This window comes from Colias croceus, chromosome 6 (assembly GCF_905220415.1).
Source record: "Colias croceus chromosome 6, ilColCroc2.1".
Taxonomy (NCBI): domain Eukaryota; kingdom Metazoa; phylum Arthropoda; class Insecta; order Lepidoptera; family Pieridae; genus Colias; species Colias croceus.
Genome location: NC_059542.1, coordinates 10,031,320 through 10,050,078, shown reverse-complemented (window position 1 = coordinate 10,050,078; position 18,759 = coordinate 10,031,320). Strand labels below are relative to the sequence as shown.

General features: G+C 34.8%; 2 protein-coding genes across 2 annotated transcripts; both read right to left on the bottom strand.

Annotated features, from left to right (window-relative positions):
• Positions 1-555: 555 nt before the first annotated feature.
• LOC123692566 lies at positions 556-18,604 on the bottom strand. The gene is made up of 5 exons (XM_045637322.1): positions 18,396-18,604; positions 5,527-5,639; positions 2,582-2,742; positions 1,745-1,922; positions 556-1,320 (listed from the first exon to the last, which is right to left on the bottom strand). The coding sequence occupies exons 1-5, from the start codon at positions 18,429-18,431 to the stop codon at positions 1,170-1,172; spliced, it is 639 nt and encodes a 212-aa protein (XP_045493278.1). The 5' UTR covers positions 18,432-18,604; the 3' UTR covers positions 556-1,169.
• Positions 3,522-4,951, bottom strand: LOC123692564 (KRAB-A domain-containing protein 2-like). Its single transcript, XM_045637321.1, has one exon. It carries the CDS (start codon positions 4,873-4,875, stop codon positions 3,574-3,576), a length of 1,302 nt encoding a protein of 433 aa, XP_045493277.1. The 5' UTR covers positions 4,876-4,951; the 3' UTR covers positions 3,522-3,573.
• Positions 18,605-18,759: the final 155 nt, after the last annotated feature.

Sequence of the window (18,759 nt, the reverse complement as noted above, 5' to 3'; positions counted from 1 at the left end):
TCTTTGTATATTTTACCAACCCTCCATCTTTAAGGTTTACTCGGAAAATATCAACAACTCTGTTGTGAAGGCACGTTAACCAACGCACAAACTTTGAAAATAACCTATTTTAATATTGCGTAGGTACTTTTGATATATCACGAGATTAACTAAGTCAGATATGAAAATAATATTAATTCAGGAAAATTAGAAATCATCAGTTAGGTACATTCATAAAACTAGTGGTATTAAAAAGGAACACAGCATAATAATGTAGAGTCAAATAATACAAAATATTTTTTTTTTAAATTTCTTTATTCTCACAATAATTCGATGCTTTTGTTAACAGTTATAACTTAAGATATACATTTATGAACTATCACAAGGAAAATAAATATATAAAACTATTTTAATAATTTAACAAAAATACCTACATTCAGTCTATATTAAGATGTAAATAATTTTATAGATATGTATAATATATTACCTAACTTTTATACAATAAAAATTAAAATCAATTGTAATAATACAGAATATATGGAAGGAATATTTTTAAATGCATGTCTGGGTAATTAAAAATAAAATTATTAAATAAAATTGGTCCCATTAATTTTATTTAGTTATCTACGTAAATATTTTTTTAAACCTAGTTTGAATTTATAATACATAGATCCTTGTAGACAATAAATACAAAGGTTTTAACTATTTGACGTTAAGATAAGCGGGAAATGTCATCATGACAGTATTTATTTAAATAACAGATAAAATAACTGTATTCATTTATATCGTAATGTAAAAATTCTACTTAAAATAATAACGAGAAATTCTTATTCACTGCACTATAAGCCTCTAAGTATAAGACTTTTGATTTTTGAATGTTTAAATTATTAACAGGATATCGACAAAACATCAAATTTCCTGTTTTATAGAAAGTTAGCAATGTGTTGTAACCACCTTCTCTAATCAGATTTATTAATAAAATTAATTTAATATTTTGTATTTTGAAGACCACATTATGTAGTATCTGTCAATATATTCTGATCCCTTACAAATAAATGCCGCAAAGTTACAAGGTAAGTGAAACAGGATTAAAAATCACAAATTTTAATCCCATTTCACCAGTTTTAAAGTACAATAAGATAAGACAGTCAAAACCTGAAAAATGGACTAACTTTTATATCTAAAGATATCTAGATAGGGTCTGGTCTACAAACACACCCGGATTCGACCAGTACATAATCTTGCCCTGTAAGGGTCACAGGCCCTAAAGGTAGAACTAAGAATAAATAGGGTACGTATGTTTGTGTGCAGGAACCACGGACTACTGAACATTCGCTCGATCTGTGAAGAAAATGTGAATTATTAAAATTTTCGGTTGAAAACGATTGTAGAAATATTTGACGTTGGTAGAGCAAAGAATTGTTCAACAAATTTATCGTAAAAATTTTGTATTAAAAATTAAAATAACTAATTCTGTGCTCTGCCACATTTAGTAATTAAAAAAAATATTGTTAATATAAGCTTATTTTGCGAAATTAAACCATAGTCTCGATCTGAGTTGTTGCTCTACATCGATCGAAAAAAATAATACATTTAGGATTATTTTTTTAGACTTTTTTTCCATCGTATAACTAATAATATCTGCATAATTTTTGCAATTTTTAACTAAAGCTACGCACTTGTTAGATATAAGAACCACTGAACAAATTAATAAATCTAGATTCATAAACATCAATTTAGAGCAAAAAAAAAACTTTCAACTTACTCGCAAACTTCAAAAACCACTTGCTGCAATAAATCCGGGAACTTTTGTACAATCGTCACCGGTTGCCCCGAAGTGAGGGACACGCCGTACATCGGCGCGGTTGTGTTGTACCGCGTCCGGCAGAGGCGGGTCCCCCCGCACGTGTTTGTGGGTACACCGGGGAGGTTTGTTGCTCGTGCTAGGGGAATATAATAAAGTTAAAAAAAATTAAAAGCACGCTTTAATAAATGGTCGAAAATGCTCATGAAATTATTGTATTGTCGCCGATCCTTGTGACCTAGTCTACATAGATTGAATTAAAATATCTGTCTGTTAAAAGTGAGTCAAAATCGAACCTATAAGAGTCGGTTTCACGTGAAGCTAATAATTTATGCGTGTTCTGAAACATATGGATCTTTTTTGTAAGGTTTTTTTAAATAAATTGATCAGATTAAAAATAATAAAAGATTGGTGGGTTCAAATCCTGCCCAGCGGTCTTTCTTTTAGGTACTCGTTTATCTTAGTATCAATAATTCTTAATTATTTATGTACAATGTGTGTAATATAGTGTGGGTACACACGCACACTCATAAAAATATATAACATAATTACAGGTTCTATGCGCGTATTTATACAAAAAATTGGTTGTCTGTAAAGTCGGTTTACTGACGATAGTTGAATGTGACAACGTCCGATTGTGCTTCTTTGTGGATCGTTCCGCGCTCTCGCTCGCACTTCAAGCCTTACATGGAACGCCTCAGATGAGTCAGAGCGAGGTAACGCCGCATGAGTCATGTTTTTTCGTGCGTGCAGCCGGCTTTATCGAATTATAAGACGTTATCACGTCAAAAACATTACCTGTTCTATTATTAGGTGGTTTCATAGCGCCCTCCGAGTACCCGCTATGCGCTTCCAGCAACGCTCTCCTCATGAGCGCCGGGTCTAATGTCCTCGCCACGCGCCCTTGTCGCGACGATTGACCCCATGGTCCCGATTTTAATGCACGATTCACTAAATGCCTGAAATTACAATGAATAATGATATTATTTGAGTTCTTAATACTGTGTAAAATTATTGTAGGTAATGTTAATAGCTGTTATTGTCTATTTTTAAAGCTTCGCGCCAATAATTATTAGGTAAATTGCAATTTTTTATTTAATGCCACCTAGCGGTGAATATGTAAACAATAATTAATACGTCATGTTTTTTATTTTGATCGTACTCGTTAAAATTTACTATTTTCAACAATGCTTATTATTAATACAACGACATTCAATTTTTAACATAAGGTATTTCTGAAAACCACCTGAAAACAATTACAATAAATTATTTTAGATCAGCGCCATCTACAATCAAATCACGAACTGCTAAAAGCCCTCCTCAAACAATTTAGTTCGTCTAATCACTACTAGATGGCATAGATTTAAACGATGAACCAAATTGCAAAAGAGCCATTCTTTTAAAATTGCAGGCTGGAAGTGTATTATGGGAAAATAATCGTGACTGGATAATACATTGTTCATTATTTTACAGTTCACGGCAGTGGGAAAGTTCTCATGGTTGTAATAAACGTATCGAATTTAACGGGACCTCAATTGGCCTACTTCGACTAATTTAGTTTACCTTCTAAAGTAGGTAGGTATGACACAAAGTGAATTAAGTACTGTCTTTCGTTTTATTAGCTACTAAGTATGTATTTTTAAATAATAAAAAAATATTAATTGGGGTTTATTTAGATATGAAATTAGATATACCTAAGTACTTAGTACGAATAAATGTTTACAGAATAAAATAAATGTTGCTTTGATCGACTCCTTTCATTTCCTTTATTTATATTCTTAATTATATTTTTAAAAATTTAGATTACTATAAAAAATATCGCCGTCGTCATCATCGTCACCATCCATGTTTTCAATTTTTATAATAGATGAAGCTGGAATCAAGGATTCCTGCAGCATTATTTGATTGGAAACATTGCCAGCGTCCTTTTCGCCTAACATTCGAACCAAATCATCTTCGCTCTGTAAATTATTATCACAGTCGTTTTGAGTAAGAATTGCTAAAAGACCGGCTTTAGGATTTGAGCCAAAAGTTGCTTCACTGGGCGTTCTACAAATGCTCATATCGAATGAAGTATTCAACGAGTTTTGTACAAACTTTATAGCTTGATGCCATTTCATTGTCGTGTGTTGTTTTAAAAAATCACGCAGCAACTTCAATATATCTTTATTTGAATGCCCTTTCACACCATTTTTTTGTGGTTTTCCATATACAACTTTAATTTCAGGACATATCCCAGATATTTTTTTACAAATATGCTTCGATACCGACAACCCATTTCGTGATTGTAACACATTCGGCGCTCCAAATACTAGGAATATCGATAAAAGTGCGTCAGCGCTTTCCTCGACGCTTGTAGATGTTAATGGCTTCAAGTGAATGAACTTAGTCACTAGATTCCTATACACCATTAAATATTTATACGCTTCGTGCGGCACGGTCGTTACGTTGAGTATGTCGATTTGACCACGGGAGAATTGTTCCGGGTAGGTCTTAATTTCTTCATCGAAAACATTCTCTTGTGCATCTGTGTCTTCGGCTACGTCCTGGAAATGTATGTCAATTAAGTTATCTATAGGCATTTGATGACTTGATCCAACTTCACATAATATCTCTGCAGCTGCTGTATCTGCCGTGGTATTATTACTCTTTGATTTCATCGTGTTTTTTTGCGCTTTCGTCTTGCATCCTTTGCACAGTTTTAAATAAAGTATAATGAATTCAGCTGTGACGTTTCTGTATTTCTGCTTGATAGCACTGACGAGACGATTTTTTCCACAGTGATTCAATTTGAGGTGATATTCGTGTATAATATCATACACTTCATCCAGTGTTACGAACATCTGTGACAAGTTGCCGCCGTTATGAAATAATTTTTCACCATATGGAGTTGGTAAAACTTTGTACCGTTTGATTCGCCTGTAATCCATAGCAGTCTTCCGTGTTTTCGAATGTGCTTCTTTCACCTGTTCAATTATGCGTAAGTATTTCGCTTTAGTCAGTTGGACTGTGTTTAATGCGGTTTTACTTTTCAAAAGTTCATTGAAATGCGTATCGAATACCTCCCTCGTGACATTGCCCTTTGTGGACATGTTTACAGAGATATTATTATTACACACTATTTGTTTGAATAAAACTTGCGTGAAAACGTACTTTGCCCTGAACTGAATCGAGCAAACTACACATTGCTCGTAACACGAAACCGGCTTGCGTTATAACTTGTTAGATACGAACATGGTACGAACATTGGCGAGGTTGCTCGATTACTCATTTGTAAGACAGAGATGGATGATAACAGTCAAGTATCAATGCGCAGTGTAATCACTCTCGGGTCGCTTTCGACCGGTGGAAACGCGTTTTGGCCCGTTTGAGATCGATGGAACCGGTTGAAGGCGAATGTAACGAATTTATTATTTATGCCTAATATTAACCTTTAGCAAAGACGAGTAGAAGTTTAATAATTATTTTTAAATAATTCAACTAATGCTATTAGAGTTTGGATACTTATAATTATTGATACAAAGTAACTAATTCTATAAATCGAAATAGACATATACCTGTCCGTCCAATGTCCATTAATATAATATGTAAAGTTTACCATAAGTATATTATCTAAGTATGGACTTATGTTATTCATAATATGAGATTAACTAATAATCTGCGTAATCAGTTTGTTTGAAATATTGGGCTAATATTGGGCCAAATTAAACGGTAAAGGTTAACGGTAATATAAATAAATTTACCTAGGATACGGTGTACCATCTGGCCCTGGACAATCTGTGCCTTGTAGAGCGTCGCCCCAGGTGTATTTCAACCGCGGCCCACACTCCCCCACCACGGTTGCTATGGTTATCGCCTGAAATATTACGAAGAAAGATTAAATAAGTATTATTATTAACTAGGTAAGTACTAGCTGCTGCCTGCGTCACCCACGTAAATGCGATTTTCCTATTTATTGAAGTGAAACTTCTTTAACGGGGTTGGAAAAAAAGTAAAATTTCAACGTCACGTCATGGAGTAAGGCGATTAATTTGGTAGATATTTTTAAATCTTGCCAAAGAAGTTTCACTTCTGACACCTGTGCTCGGCACACACGCTCTTTTTTATTTGATTGATTTCTTGAATCATGTAAATTTAGTGTAACATTTTTTCGTTACGCACAACGCGTGACATTTTTTTCCGTTACGCGCCATCTTTTTCTTATCCCTACCACGCATAATTCGACGTATTTCTGTAAAGATGCAAGTAAATTATTTTTTGAAAAATAAGGTCATAAAGAAGTTTCACTTCTTACGTAGTACACGCACATATTTTTTATTTTTTTAGTAATTAGTTAATATTAAATGACTACATGGTATAAAACAAAGTCGCTTTCTCTGTCCCTACTCCCTATGGGCTATGTCCCTTTGTATGCTTAAATCTTTAAAACTACGCAACGGATTTTGATTTTTTTTATAGATAGAGTGATTCAAGAGGAAGGTTTTAGTATAATTTATGAGGTTTTAGACAAAGCGGGCGAAGCCGTGGGCGGTAAGCTAGTGCGAAATACAATGCAATTTCGTCAAAATTTTAAGTTAATAGTAGGTATTAACTTAAAATAGGAGCCGTGGAGGAGGATAAGGAGCCGTGGGTTATATCTTAATGATGGGGCCGCGGGTATTGGTAGAGAATTCTTCCGCGACCCCCTCGGCGGCAGCCCGTCTCCGCGCCAGGCGCAAGCCAAGAACAGGAAGGTGGTTTGCCTGTTCTTCCCTCCCGTTGGCGGCATGAGCGGAACACGTCTCAAGCTGCCTCACCGCACCGGGCGATGTATTACATTCCCCGTTCCACCGCCCGGAACTCTAAATCATACTACCTAGTTACCTAGCTACTACATAGTTATAATTCTGTGCTACTACCTAATTTATTGAAGTCCTATGTACATATTTATTTTTAGATTTATTAGTTCATAACATTGATGAATAAAAATATCCTAACTAACGTTCCTAAGTATTATACTGAGATAATTTTTTCCTCTTAGCGAGACTGAACAGATTATCCGTCAAATTATCTATTAGATCAGTATAATGTAACGATAATCGTAATTCGTAATAAGCGACTGCGATGTCCGATTCGCTCTCGTGCCATAAACTAAAGCAAAGATATAACCATGCCATGACTCGATCGACATTACATTTATATTTATCTATAGTCTAGGTGTGTAGTAATGTGTATCTATATGTCAAAATATATTTATCTATAGTCTAGGTGTGTATCTAAATTTTGTTTCTGTCTGGAGATGGTCATTGAAAGTAAAAAACATGCAATCTAAATTAAATCAGTCTCGTCGCGGCGTTCGTGCGAGTGGTCGCGTCTGTTTTTCTCTGCGGGATATTAGTTTGTTTTTGGTCTTGTGTATAAACTTGGTCACGCTCGAGCGTGACGGTGCTGAGCGCACGGCGCCAGCATGTCGCATGCGGATAGTAACAGTGTGTGTGTGAGTGAGTATGAAGAGGCGGATCCTAGGAAAGATTTAAATAATGTATTAATCGATGAAGTAGTAAGATCGAACATGGATAATACGATGCAGGAAAGTGTGGAATGTGAGAATGTGGAACAGAGCAGAAAGAGGACTAGGACAGTTGAGGGGAGTGATACATCAGAGGAGGGGTGGAATGTGGTCTCGCGATCTCGGAAGGCGGTACGGAGGTTGAGCGGGACTTCAGAGGAAAGAGTGGATGTGTGCGTAACTAGCACTAAGCAGCTTCCTAAACAATTAACGCTAGCGAAATTATTTAAAAATAATAATATAAAGGGAGTTAAGCGGGTCAAATACACACATAACTATAAAATGATAGTAACCTTTGACGAGGACATTAACGCTCAATCTCTGATCGAGTGCAAAACATTTAAAGATATGGAGTGGAGATGTTACAAAACTTCGGAGGTGGGTGTGTCTTACGGGGTTATCCGGGATATAGATTTAGAGGCTAGTGACGAGGATATTTTAAGTAACCTTAAGTGTGAACGTGAAATAGTGGCAATTAAACGACTCAATAAACGAAATTTTGATGGGACCGCGTCTTGGATTAAATGCGAAGCACTTCGGCTGGGATTCAAAGGAAATTCTATTCCATCTCATGTTTTCCTTTATGGCCTCGGAATTAAAGTGGACCCCTATATTTTTCCGGTGACGCAATGTTCTCGGTGCTGGAAATACGGACATAGCCGATTCCAATGTTCGTCGACTAAAGTGATTTGCCCGAAGTGTTCTCGCGATCATGAAAATTGTGACACGATCGTATTTAAATGTGTGAACTGTTCCGGTAATCACATGGCCTTGCAGAAGGTATGTCCAGTCTTTCAGAAAGAAAGAAGACTTAGAGAGCTTATGTCGGAGTTTAATTGCACATTCAAGAAGGCACTTTCATTATACGTCCCACCTTCACCAGCACCTGGGAATAACGCTAACCCCGAGCCTCATCAAATTGATTTAGACGAATTCCCCTGTCTCCCCACCCAAAATGAAGAGAATTCACATAATAAAGAGGAAGAGGAGGATAGGCCGAGAGAGTTAATGTCTCAATTATTTACGATACCCAAAAGCAAAAGGAGCATATTAAAAAAAAAAGAGACAGTATCGTCCACCATCTCCATTCAATACTCCGGAAGCTCCACAGGCCGAAATGAATTGGAGTGATGATTCTGAAAGAAATGAGGAACGGGAGGGAGACCAGGAACACGTCAAGAAATCAAGTAGGGACAGTTTTAAGGATTTAAGTTTCTTTCGGTTTCTTTCACGTTTATATAAAATAGCTACATGCAAGGATTCCTTAGAGGTTAAGATACAGCGTGTTGTTATTATGTGTACTGAATGGGTGTTACATAAATTGATGAGTGGAATTACTGCAAAGTCTGTATTTAGCTCATTTTGTGATGATGGATAGTCAGTCTATTAATGTAAGTATAGGTATCATGCAATGGAATTGTCAGAGTTTAAGACCGAAAGCTAAATCTTTAGAATCATTATTGAGCCAAGAAAAAATTCATGTAGCCGTTTTAAGTGAAACGTGGTTAGCACCCGATTCATTTTTTAAAATTAGTAATTATGTAATTCACAGATCAGACAGAGCCGACGCTTATGGTGGCGTGGCTATTCTTTTGCATAAGTCTATTAGAGGTTATAATTGTAATTCACGTTGCTCAAATATAGGAATTGAATTATTACATATACGGGTTTTAAATTGTCAGCATATTGAGAATGTAATATCTGTTTATTGCCCGGCCGGTATACCAACAACACAAAACGATTGGGATTATATTTTTTCTATAACAAATAGCAAATCACTAATTTTAGGAGATTTTAACGCTCATCATACTTCTTGGTCCAACAAAGTAGATCGTAGAGGTACACTTATTTTCGATTCTATGTTAGAACACAATTTTGCCTGTTTAAATAACGGAGACGCAACAAGAATAAGGTATGTCAATGGATTATTGCAGGAGTCATCACCAGATGTCTCATTTGTCTCTTCTGATTTGGCTACTTATTTTACCTGGAATGTAAGTAATGAATCTCTTGGCAGCGATCACCTCATTATTAAATTAACCTCTCCTATACGAGTTGTTCCTAATCATGAAACGATTAAAATACGTAATTTTAAAAGAAGCGACTGGAAGTCGTATGCTTTATTTTTAGAAAATACTTTTAACGATTACAGCAATCCGGAAAATATACAGGAATTTTATGATTTTTTTGAACGCGCGTTAAAGTCTGCTGCTGATAGATTTATCCCTTATATTAAATTTCCGAAACATCCTTGTAATAAATTTATTCCTAAATGCTATTGGAATCCAAACTTATCCAAAGCGGTAGCCGAACGTCGTTTGGCTTTGGCTCATCTCAGGCGTAACCCATCTGCAGAAAATTTGGATACATTGCATGAAAAAATCAGTAACGCTCAAAGGCTAATTAGGAAGGCCAAGAGTCAGGCGTGGCAGAAGTTTTGTTCGTCTATTGATGAAACAACTTCAGCCTCTAATATGTGGCAACAAATGCGGTGGATTAAAGGCCATGCCTCAAAGTCTAGCAACAACTGTGTGGATAAAGAGAAGGTTGTAGATTTACTCAATAGCCTAACACCCGATTATGCGTTACCCCCACAACCACGGTTTTGTTCAGCAAACAGTAATTTAGAGTCTTATATCACATTACAGGAGTTAGAAAATTCAATAAAAAGTTCAGACACTGCTCCGGGGCGCGACGATATAAGCTTTTCTATGATTAAAAATCTTCCTGATTCTGGCAAAATTCTATTGATTAAATTATATAATTTGGTATTTAGCTCCGGTGCCATACCAACACAGTGGCGTCAGGTTAAGATAATTCCCATACCCAAGCCTAACAGGGATTCGAATTCTATTTTATCTTTTAGACCTATTTCCCTTATCTCATGTGTTTGTAAAATCTTTCATACTATTTTGAACAAAAGGCTGGAATGGTATTTGGAACACGAATTGCTGCTTCCGCAAAATATGGTGGGCTTTCGTAGGGGGCGGTCGTGCTTGAGCAGTCTCACTCGGTTAGTGTCCCAAATCCAAATTGGTTTCTCTAAAAATTTATTTACTGTAGCTTGCTTTATAGATATAGATAATGCCTATAATAATGCAGACGTCACTTCTTTATTAAATATTTTAGATTCATTGGGCGTTGGAGCAAGAATATGTAGATATTTATGGCTATATTTGAAGGAAAGGCAGCTAAATATTCGGGTTGACGGTTGTGATGTGGCTAGATATACATGCCGCGGCTTGGCTCAAGGAGACCCTTTATCGCCTCTTCTTTTTAATGTAGCGACAATTAATATATGTAAATCTATTCAAAACGTTAACATTTCTCAATATGCTGATGATATGGTTTTATATGTATCGAACAATACTTTAAATATTGCGTTATGCGAATTGAAGTTTGCATGTCAAGACCTTAATTGTATGTTAACGAAATTAGGACTTTCAATATCCCCGTCTAAGAGTAAAGTTTGCGTTTTTAAAAAGGGTGGTTTTAGGGGTTATTTTGATTTTGATATTGACGGTCAATTCTTATCAATAGTACAGGAATATAAATACTTAGGCTTGTGGTTGGATAGCCGTCTAAGGTGGCGTAAACATATAGAGGAAACTATTCAAAAAGTTTGTAAGTTCATTAATCTGCTTAAAGTATTGTCCGGGCCAGGGTGGGGTATACATCAAAGACATTTAAGACGCTTATATATTTCCCTGATAAGAAGTAGAATGGATTATGCGAGTTTTTTATATGACAATGGTTTCAAATCTAATCTTATTAAATTGGACAGAATTCAAAATCAAGCTTTGCGCGCCATAGGTGGCTATATTCGCAGTACCCCTATCCACGTGATGGAGTGTGAGCTAAGTCTCCCTCCACTCCAAATTCGGCGGAAATACTTGGCGGGGAAATTCTGGTTAAAATGTAATTCCTTCAACAACAGCAAAGAAGTCGAGGTCATAAGAAATTTAACAACCCATAGTAATTCCAGGTATTGGATAGGTAAAAGACTTCCTCTGCTTGTTTATACTCATGGATATTTGAACTCATTGCCTATGCACAGTAGCGCTTTGCCCGAAATGTTCGCTATGAATACCTGGGTTGGTAGCATCGATCTTCGAAACATAATTTTCATTTCTATCCCTTCTGTAGACCGCCCGAAACGTACGTTTAACTGCCAAGAATTAAACTCTATTTGTAACCGTTTTATCGACCAGAAATATTTAGACTATTATAAGCTTTATACTGATGGCTCTAAGGATGGCAGTGGAGGGGGTGCAGCTTTTCTGGATCCATCTTTGGGATGCTGTACTAAGATCAAAATAGATTCCAAAATCTCAATAATGCACATTGAATTAATTGCAATAGCAGAGGCATTATCATATATTCGGTCTATTAATCTTAAAAAAATTGTTATCTTGACGGACTCAAAAAGTGCCTTGCAACATTTGGCTCGTTGTACCTCTCAGGGGAAAGGTATACCGATAGCCTACCAGATTTTGGAATCAATCTTAAGCCTTAAATCCGAAGATAAGGTCGTAGTACTACAGTGGATTCCTTCCCACATCAACTTGCGAGGAAATGATGATGTTGACCGATGCGCTAAAGAAGCTTCATCTGATGGGATACATCTCGCTGTTTCTCCGCTTTATTCGGAATATTTCGGTTTTATTAAATCTAAATGTAGGGATGATTGGCAAGAGTATTTTGACGAGAGGTCGCGCATGAAGGGAATTTGGTTTAAGACTATCCAACCACAAGTTAGCCAACAACCTTGGATTGATAATGTAACCTTTGATAGGAATTTACTTAAGAATATATTGAGGTTACGTTCTGGACACATTGCGTCAAATAGTTTCGCATACTTAATGAAAGTAGTTAATTCACCAAACTGTAACGAATGTGGAAGCATTGAGGATGTGTTACATATTTTGACGGAATGTGTGCGGAACGAAGGTTTAAGAAGAAGTTTGTTTAGGAATAAATCGTACAGTGTCGGGTTTGTAAACAGCATCCTGGCTTTTCCGTTGTCGGAGGAAGCCCGGATGCTGGTCAAGATCGCGGAATTAGGTTTAAAGAAAGTGTGAATTGTTATGTGTGTGTACTGTGTATGTTATTGTAATATGCCTCAACAGGGCGATGTTATCGCAAAGCGATAAAGCCCTTTAAAATAAATATAAAAAAAAAAAAAAAAAAAAAATTAAATCAAAATTTTAAAATTAAAACTGACTTTAACACCGCCATAAAACAATTAGAATCAATCGATTTTTCTTTCATATCATCTTCAGCTGATGCTGAAGAAGTTGCTTCTAAATTTACAGATAAATTATCCGATATAATAAAATTAAATACCGCGTGTTCAATTGTATCTAGTCGTAAAAGAATAATAAAACCATGGATTACACCTGGATTATTAAGATGCATACGCAACCGTGATAAATTACATAAAAAGTCTAGAAAAAATCCTGACGACGATATTTTAAAAATAACATACACTCGTTACAGAAATTTTTGCAATCAACTACTAAGAAAACTAAAGAGAGCTTATGAAAAATCAATTTTACAAAAAGCTAATAATATTAAGGAATCGTGGCGCGCTATTAAATTAATTAACGGTAGTAACAAAAAAAATGATAATGCAGTTGAATTATTAAAAACTCACAGAGATCCCCTTGATGCCACTGAAGCGGTAAACTCGTTTTTTGCGAACGTGGGGAAACTTTTAGCTCAAAATATATCTCAAACTAACAACAACCATCCTGGGCCATTAAATAATCATAAATCTCATACAAATAATATACCTAGTGTCAAAAACTCTCTTGTATTGCTCCCTCCCAATGAACAAGAAATAGAATCATTAATAATGAATCTTAAGAATGATTCTGCTGTTGGCTGGGACGGTATTTCGAATAGATTTATTAAAATGGCTAGACATATTTTAATCCCCCATCTTACCAAGATCATAACTTTATGTTTTGAACAGGGTATTTTTCCCAGCGTTTATAAACGAGCGGTTATTACCCCAGTTTACAAGGGTGGGGCGCGAGATAGTGTCACTAATTATAGACCGATTTCTGTTTTGCCAGCACTATCGAAACTATTAGAAAAAGTCCTGAATAATCAGCTTATGAAATTTTTAGAAAGGAATAATATCCTATCAGAAAACCAATTTGGCTTTAGGGCTGGAAAAAGTACGGATGGGGCTGTTAGATCTTTGGTAGAATTTGTAAGTAATAATATAGATAAAAAACAAAAGTGCATCGGTATTTTTATCGATCTAGCGAAGGCTTTTGACACTGTTTCAGTGCCCACCCTTGTAGACAAGCTGGAGAGATATGGTGTAAGGGGTAATGAATTGAATATTTTCAAAAGTTTTCTTACTGGGCGTTTACAAAAAGTTAAGATTGGTAACTCAATCAGTTCCGACATCGCGGTTACATATGGGGTTCCGCAAGGCAGCATACTCGGCCCCAGCTTATTCTTAGTATATTTAAATGATTTATGCCAATTAAAACTAAATAAGGGTAAAATCATCTCCTATGCGGACGACACTGCGTTGTTGTTCCATGGAGATACTTGGGACGAAGTTAGGATAAATGCTAAAATCGGTCTTCATAAATCTAGTCTGTGGCTTAAACAAAATGTATTAACCTTAAATACATCTAAGACTTCGTTTATTAAATTTACTACTTCCCGTATTAAAGAGCCTAATCTAACAGTAAAGATCCATACTTGTAACTCGCCTACAAATAAAACATGTTCATGTGCACATTTGAATCAAGTTACATCTTTAAAATATCTAGGTATTCTCTTAGATGCGAAGTTAACATGGCAGCCACATATTAATATGATATCATCTAGAGTTAGAACACTTACATGGGTCTTTAGAAACCTGAGACATGTGGCAGATAGTGATATTCTACGAACTGTTTATTTTGCTTTAGTTCAATCTGTCATTGGCTATTGTATTGGGGTATGGGGCGGAACATTTAAAAGCACTATGCTTCAACTTGAAAGAGCACAACGGTCTCTACTCAAAACAATGTTGTTTAAGCCTTATAGGTTTCCAACAACAAAATTATATGAGATATGCCAAATACTGTCCGTAAGGAAACTTTATATTTATCATGCTATTATAAAACAACATGTTACGACTCCTTATGACCCCAATAAGTTTCGTAATAAACGGACATGCACAAATGTAATTGATCCTGTGAGGTGTCGAACTGCTTTATTGAAAAGACAGCACAGTTTTCTTTCTGTACATCTATATAATAAAATTAATAAATTGCTTGATATTTATCCATGTACTCTGCGTGATGTAGAAGTAAAAATAAAAAACTGGCTTTGGACTCTAGATTACGAAGAAACGGAAAATCTTATAACTTGAGTATATAGTACCCACTATTACACACACACACACACACACACACACACACACACACACACACACACACACACACACACACACACACACACACACACACACATTCAAGGCCAAGGCAACACTAAAACACACATATGCATGCCGGAAAAAACAATTTCTACTTTAATTTTTTTGTTTGTTAAACATTTTTATTTCTTATTGTTCTTATTGGCATTTCTTGAATATTCTTTGGAAGAGGGCGCTGGCTCCTGACATACAGGTTTTTACCTAGTTTGGGAGTCAGAGACTTCACAGTATTTCAAAATGTAAAACTATTGTCAATAAAGAATTTTTATTTATTTATTTATTTATTTAACTAATTCTAGTTGGCATCATAGAAACAAAGTAACATGGTGTCTACTGAATAAGTTTACTAGGTAGGTACCTAGTTAGGTACATAAGTTACAACAAAATAACTGTTGTCCGACAAGTTTAACCGCAAAGTAAATGCAGCATCTATACTTTACGACTTTGACCTGTGTTAAACTTCTGCCAACTAATTAGAAATGACCATGAATGACTCATTGCATGTTTTTATGAGGAAGATGCGTGTATTGATTATAGTTAGTTATCTTGATGTTATAACTATAGTCTGCTTCCGGCTTCGTCACTTGCGAGGTTTTCAGGCAAATGGAACATATTGTACTCTTAATTTATAAATTGGTACGCAAACATTCTTTCGCAAAGGTAATTAAGTACTTACCTACCTAATACCAATTTTAATAATAAATAATTACCTTCAATCACGCTCAGTGTTAGAAAAATATAATGACTAATGTTTAGTACCACAGAACATATTTTTATAATTATGTGTTTAGTACCTACCAATTATGAGAATAAGCGTTAGTACCTAAGCTTTACTTAGGACCTGATTAACTAACACAAATAAACATTTCTCAGTAGGTCCCGCCTTTTTCTTGTTCAATAAATAACAAAAGACTGTCTTAGATTTATAACTTTCTTTGTGTACCGACAAGCACTTGCAGACTTAAAATTTCAACAAAAACTTGACAGCATATCATTTTGATCAATTTTTCTTACGAGTTACAACTTTCTTGTCTGACTCCTGACTCGTTACTGGCGAGACATGTTTTGGTTTCCCTGCAAAAATTGTGAAATCGCAAAACTTTTAATAATAACAATATGTAGTTACCTCGGGCAGTGCATAATTTTAATTTGTATTTTTGTCATTCCAAAGTTATCACGAATTAGCCTAGTGCGAAATAGACTATTTGCGCGTCTCTATCAGCGAATTATAAAACAGGCCCTGTCCGTTAAAAGTTAAAATAATAAGTTTCGAGCCAATTAAATTTATCAGAATGCGCGCCGCGAGATTGAAAATCTCTTTTTAAATACAATATCATGATTCACGACGATCATAAAATTATGATTTGAAGGCGGCACGATTTCACGGCCAAACGTGCGTCTTAGGCAGAAACAGAATGTGTGCCGTGGCCTATTGGCACAATTCCTAGGCCTTATAACTCTTTTCAACGTTGAGAACTGGTCTAGAACTTAGGTTTCATAGATATGATAGTCTAAGGATATAATTTTCTATTGAATACTGTGATGTAAAAACTAACAGCGTACCTAACATTTATTTACATGTTAAGTATATGAATAGGACGGTAGGAAATTAATGGTTTCTTTATCACTTTAACACAATGCCAGAGAAAGTAATAATCATTTAATAATGTTATTTTATTACGTACCTACTGTGTAGGTATTGATACAAATCAAAATCGGATACACCGGAAGTGGAAGAGCAATGTAGTGATGTGCGACGAATCGTAAAGCCCTCAAGAAGAAAGTGCCAGTGTCACATTTCTAGGCCAATGTACATAACATGTCGTTGAACTGTTGTTGGAAAATCCGGCGTGTGTCAAGTGCATTTTATCTGTAGAGATTATGGCGCATTGTTTTGAATTTGAATAACGAAGGATTTTGTAATCAATTTATAATCTACAATAAACTTATTGCGTTTAAAATTTCACTCCTTGGAACGAAGTCTAAAAGAAGAGATTATAATTTGCATAAAAAACCTAAACTAAACTTTCAATAAAACATCTTGAATACTTTTCTTTCTCAGTATCTCAGTCAAATAAAAAGTATCGATAATCGAAATTGAATTGCTTGATTTCCAGTCAATTTCTAGTAAACTCATGACTAAGTCTAAAGTCAATAAAAAAGTGAAAATTTGTTGAAAAAACCAGTGAAAGTGCCACCATAGTTTATGTTCATTGTATGGATTGCACGACGTGGGTGATTTGAATTCTACATAGGTAGTAATAATAGTGGACCACTGACCATCAAGTTAACGGGTCTTATGAAATCGTACATGCCAAAATCGCGTCGCAATAGAGGTCACTAAATTTCATATTAATATTTTTGATATTATGTCCTTCTACTGGTATTTTAAAATATTATGATCGATGGATGATAAAATGAAATAAATATGTACTTAGGTAATTTATAGTAACTATTCGCGGAGTTATATTTATGACACAAGATTAAAAATTATAAGTTTGTGTTAAAAGCGTTTATTATTTGTATGATATGAAATAAGGGTTCAAATTATTTCTTTGTGAGAATTTTCTTGTAATGACTAATAATACACAACAGAGATAGCCATCGCTTGCATGTCAACGATGTGGTTGGAATAATAACAGCTGTAGCTTTACGCTAATGATGATCCGGAAATTATAACGAGAGAATGTTTACATTCATAATTTCACAATAGTACTTTTATACTATCCTTTAGAACTATAAATATGTATTAAGATATTAGACTGAAGACTAGAAATTGACTGCAATTTTATTATACAAAAAAATACGTATAAGCTGATTACTTTTTAATCATTTTCCACTGCAAATATTATAGTGGTCATCAGAGGAAATTATTTATTTTACAGTTCCAAAGAAGGATTTAGTTCCAATGTTCTTGCTGCATTTTGCCGCTTAATTATACGGCTCTACAGGAGTAATGTGTAAGTTGTTTTACGAGTCTTTATGTTCGCAAGTTAAATTGTAGGAAGAAACATCATCGGTCAGCAACCTTCGACTTCGACTAATGACACGTTAATGCGTTTAGACAGCAAACTTGCGGATAACAGTACACGAATGATATCTTCACCCACAGCTTAGACCTTTTTTCATATCTTCCTGAACCGTTCGTTCTAAATGCATAACCAATGAGTCAGTCAAGCGTGAATCTCGTAAGATATCAAAATATTTGAAATTATTATTATATGGCACTCATGTTGACAATTTATTATCAAATTATTTTGTCCATGTTTGTTCACTATCGCATTATGTAAAATTTAATTGAATCAAAAAATCTAAACGGAATTATTTTATTGAAAGTAAATAAAAATAAAATACATAATTCAACTAAACTTATCTTAACTTATAATAATTTTTAAAGATTAATTATATATCTATTTTATTGATAAAATCAAGTTAAGAATAAAAAGAAATATGCGTGATTATTAATTACCAAAATTAATTAAGTCAACATAATTGAAATTTAAAACTTTTCTTCATAATATACCTAATTTAAGTAATGATATTATGTAGGTACAGACTTTCATAATAAATGAAGTAAATAAACACGATAAATTCACGCAAATGTATTCTTAACTTACCACAGAGATATAAAATAAAGAACTTCTTAAACACATATTTAATATTTTATTTACACTAATAATTTAAACAGTGTATGTTCCTTGCACTGGTCGTTGCAAAAAAATTGTCCGAATATAAAAATCAAACATTCGCGGTTATAGAAGGGCGTGCGGTCGGCGCACTGCCCGTGTAGACAACAAGTGATTTTCATTATAACGGGAATTCGGTCGGGAGTATACACTGCGGGCGCAAGCACCTACTTTGCTTTAAAGTTCTAAGCTCTCTCTTTGCTGATACAATTTAAATAAGCGACATCTATTCGTTCAATGTTGAACTTCAATGTGATAATATGTGTTCTGATAATGTAATTTTTTCTTAATTTAA

Coding starts and splice junctions, on each gene's coding strand:
- LOC123692566 (XM_045637322.1), bottom strand. CDS start 18,431: ATGTGTTTAAGAAGTTCTTTATTTTATATCTCTGTG. Junction 5,640..18,395: donor CTTTATTTTATATCTCTGTG/GTAAGTTAAGAA, acceptor GTAATATTTCAG/GCGATAACCATAGCAACCGT. Junction 2,743..5,526: donor GATGGTACACCGTATCCTAG/GTAAATTTATTT, acceptor TTGTAATTTCAG/GCATTTAGTGAATCGTGCAT.
- LOC123692564 (XM_045637321.1), bottom strand. CDS start 4,875: ATGTCCACAAAGGGCAATGTCACGAGGGAGGTATTCGATACGCATTTC.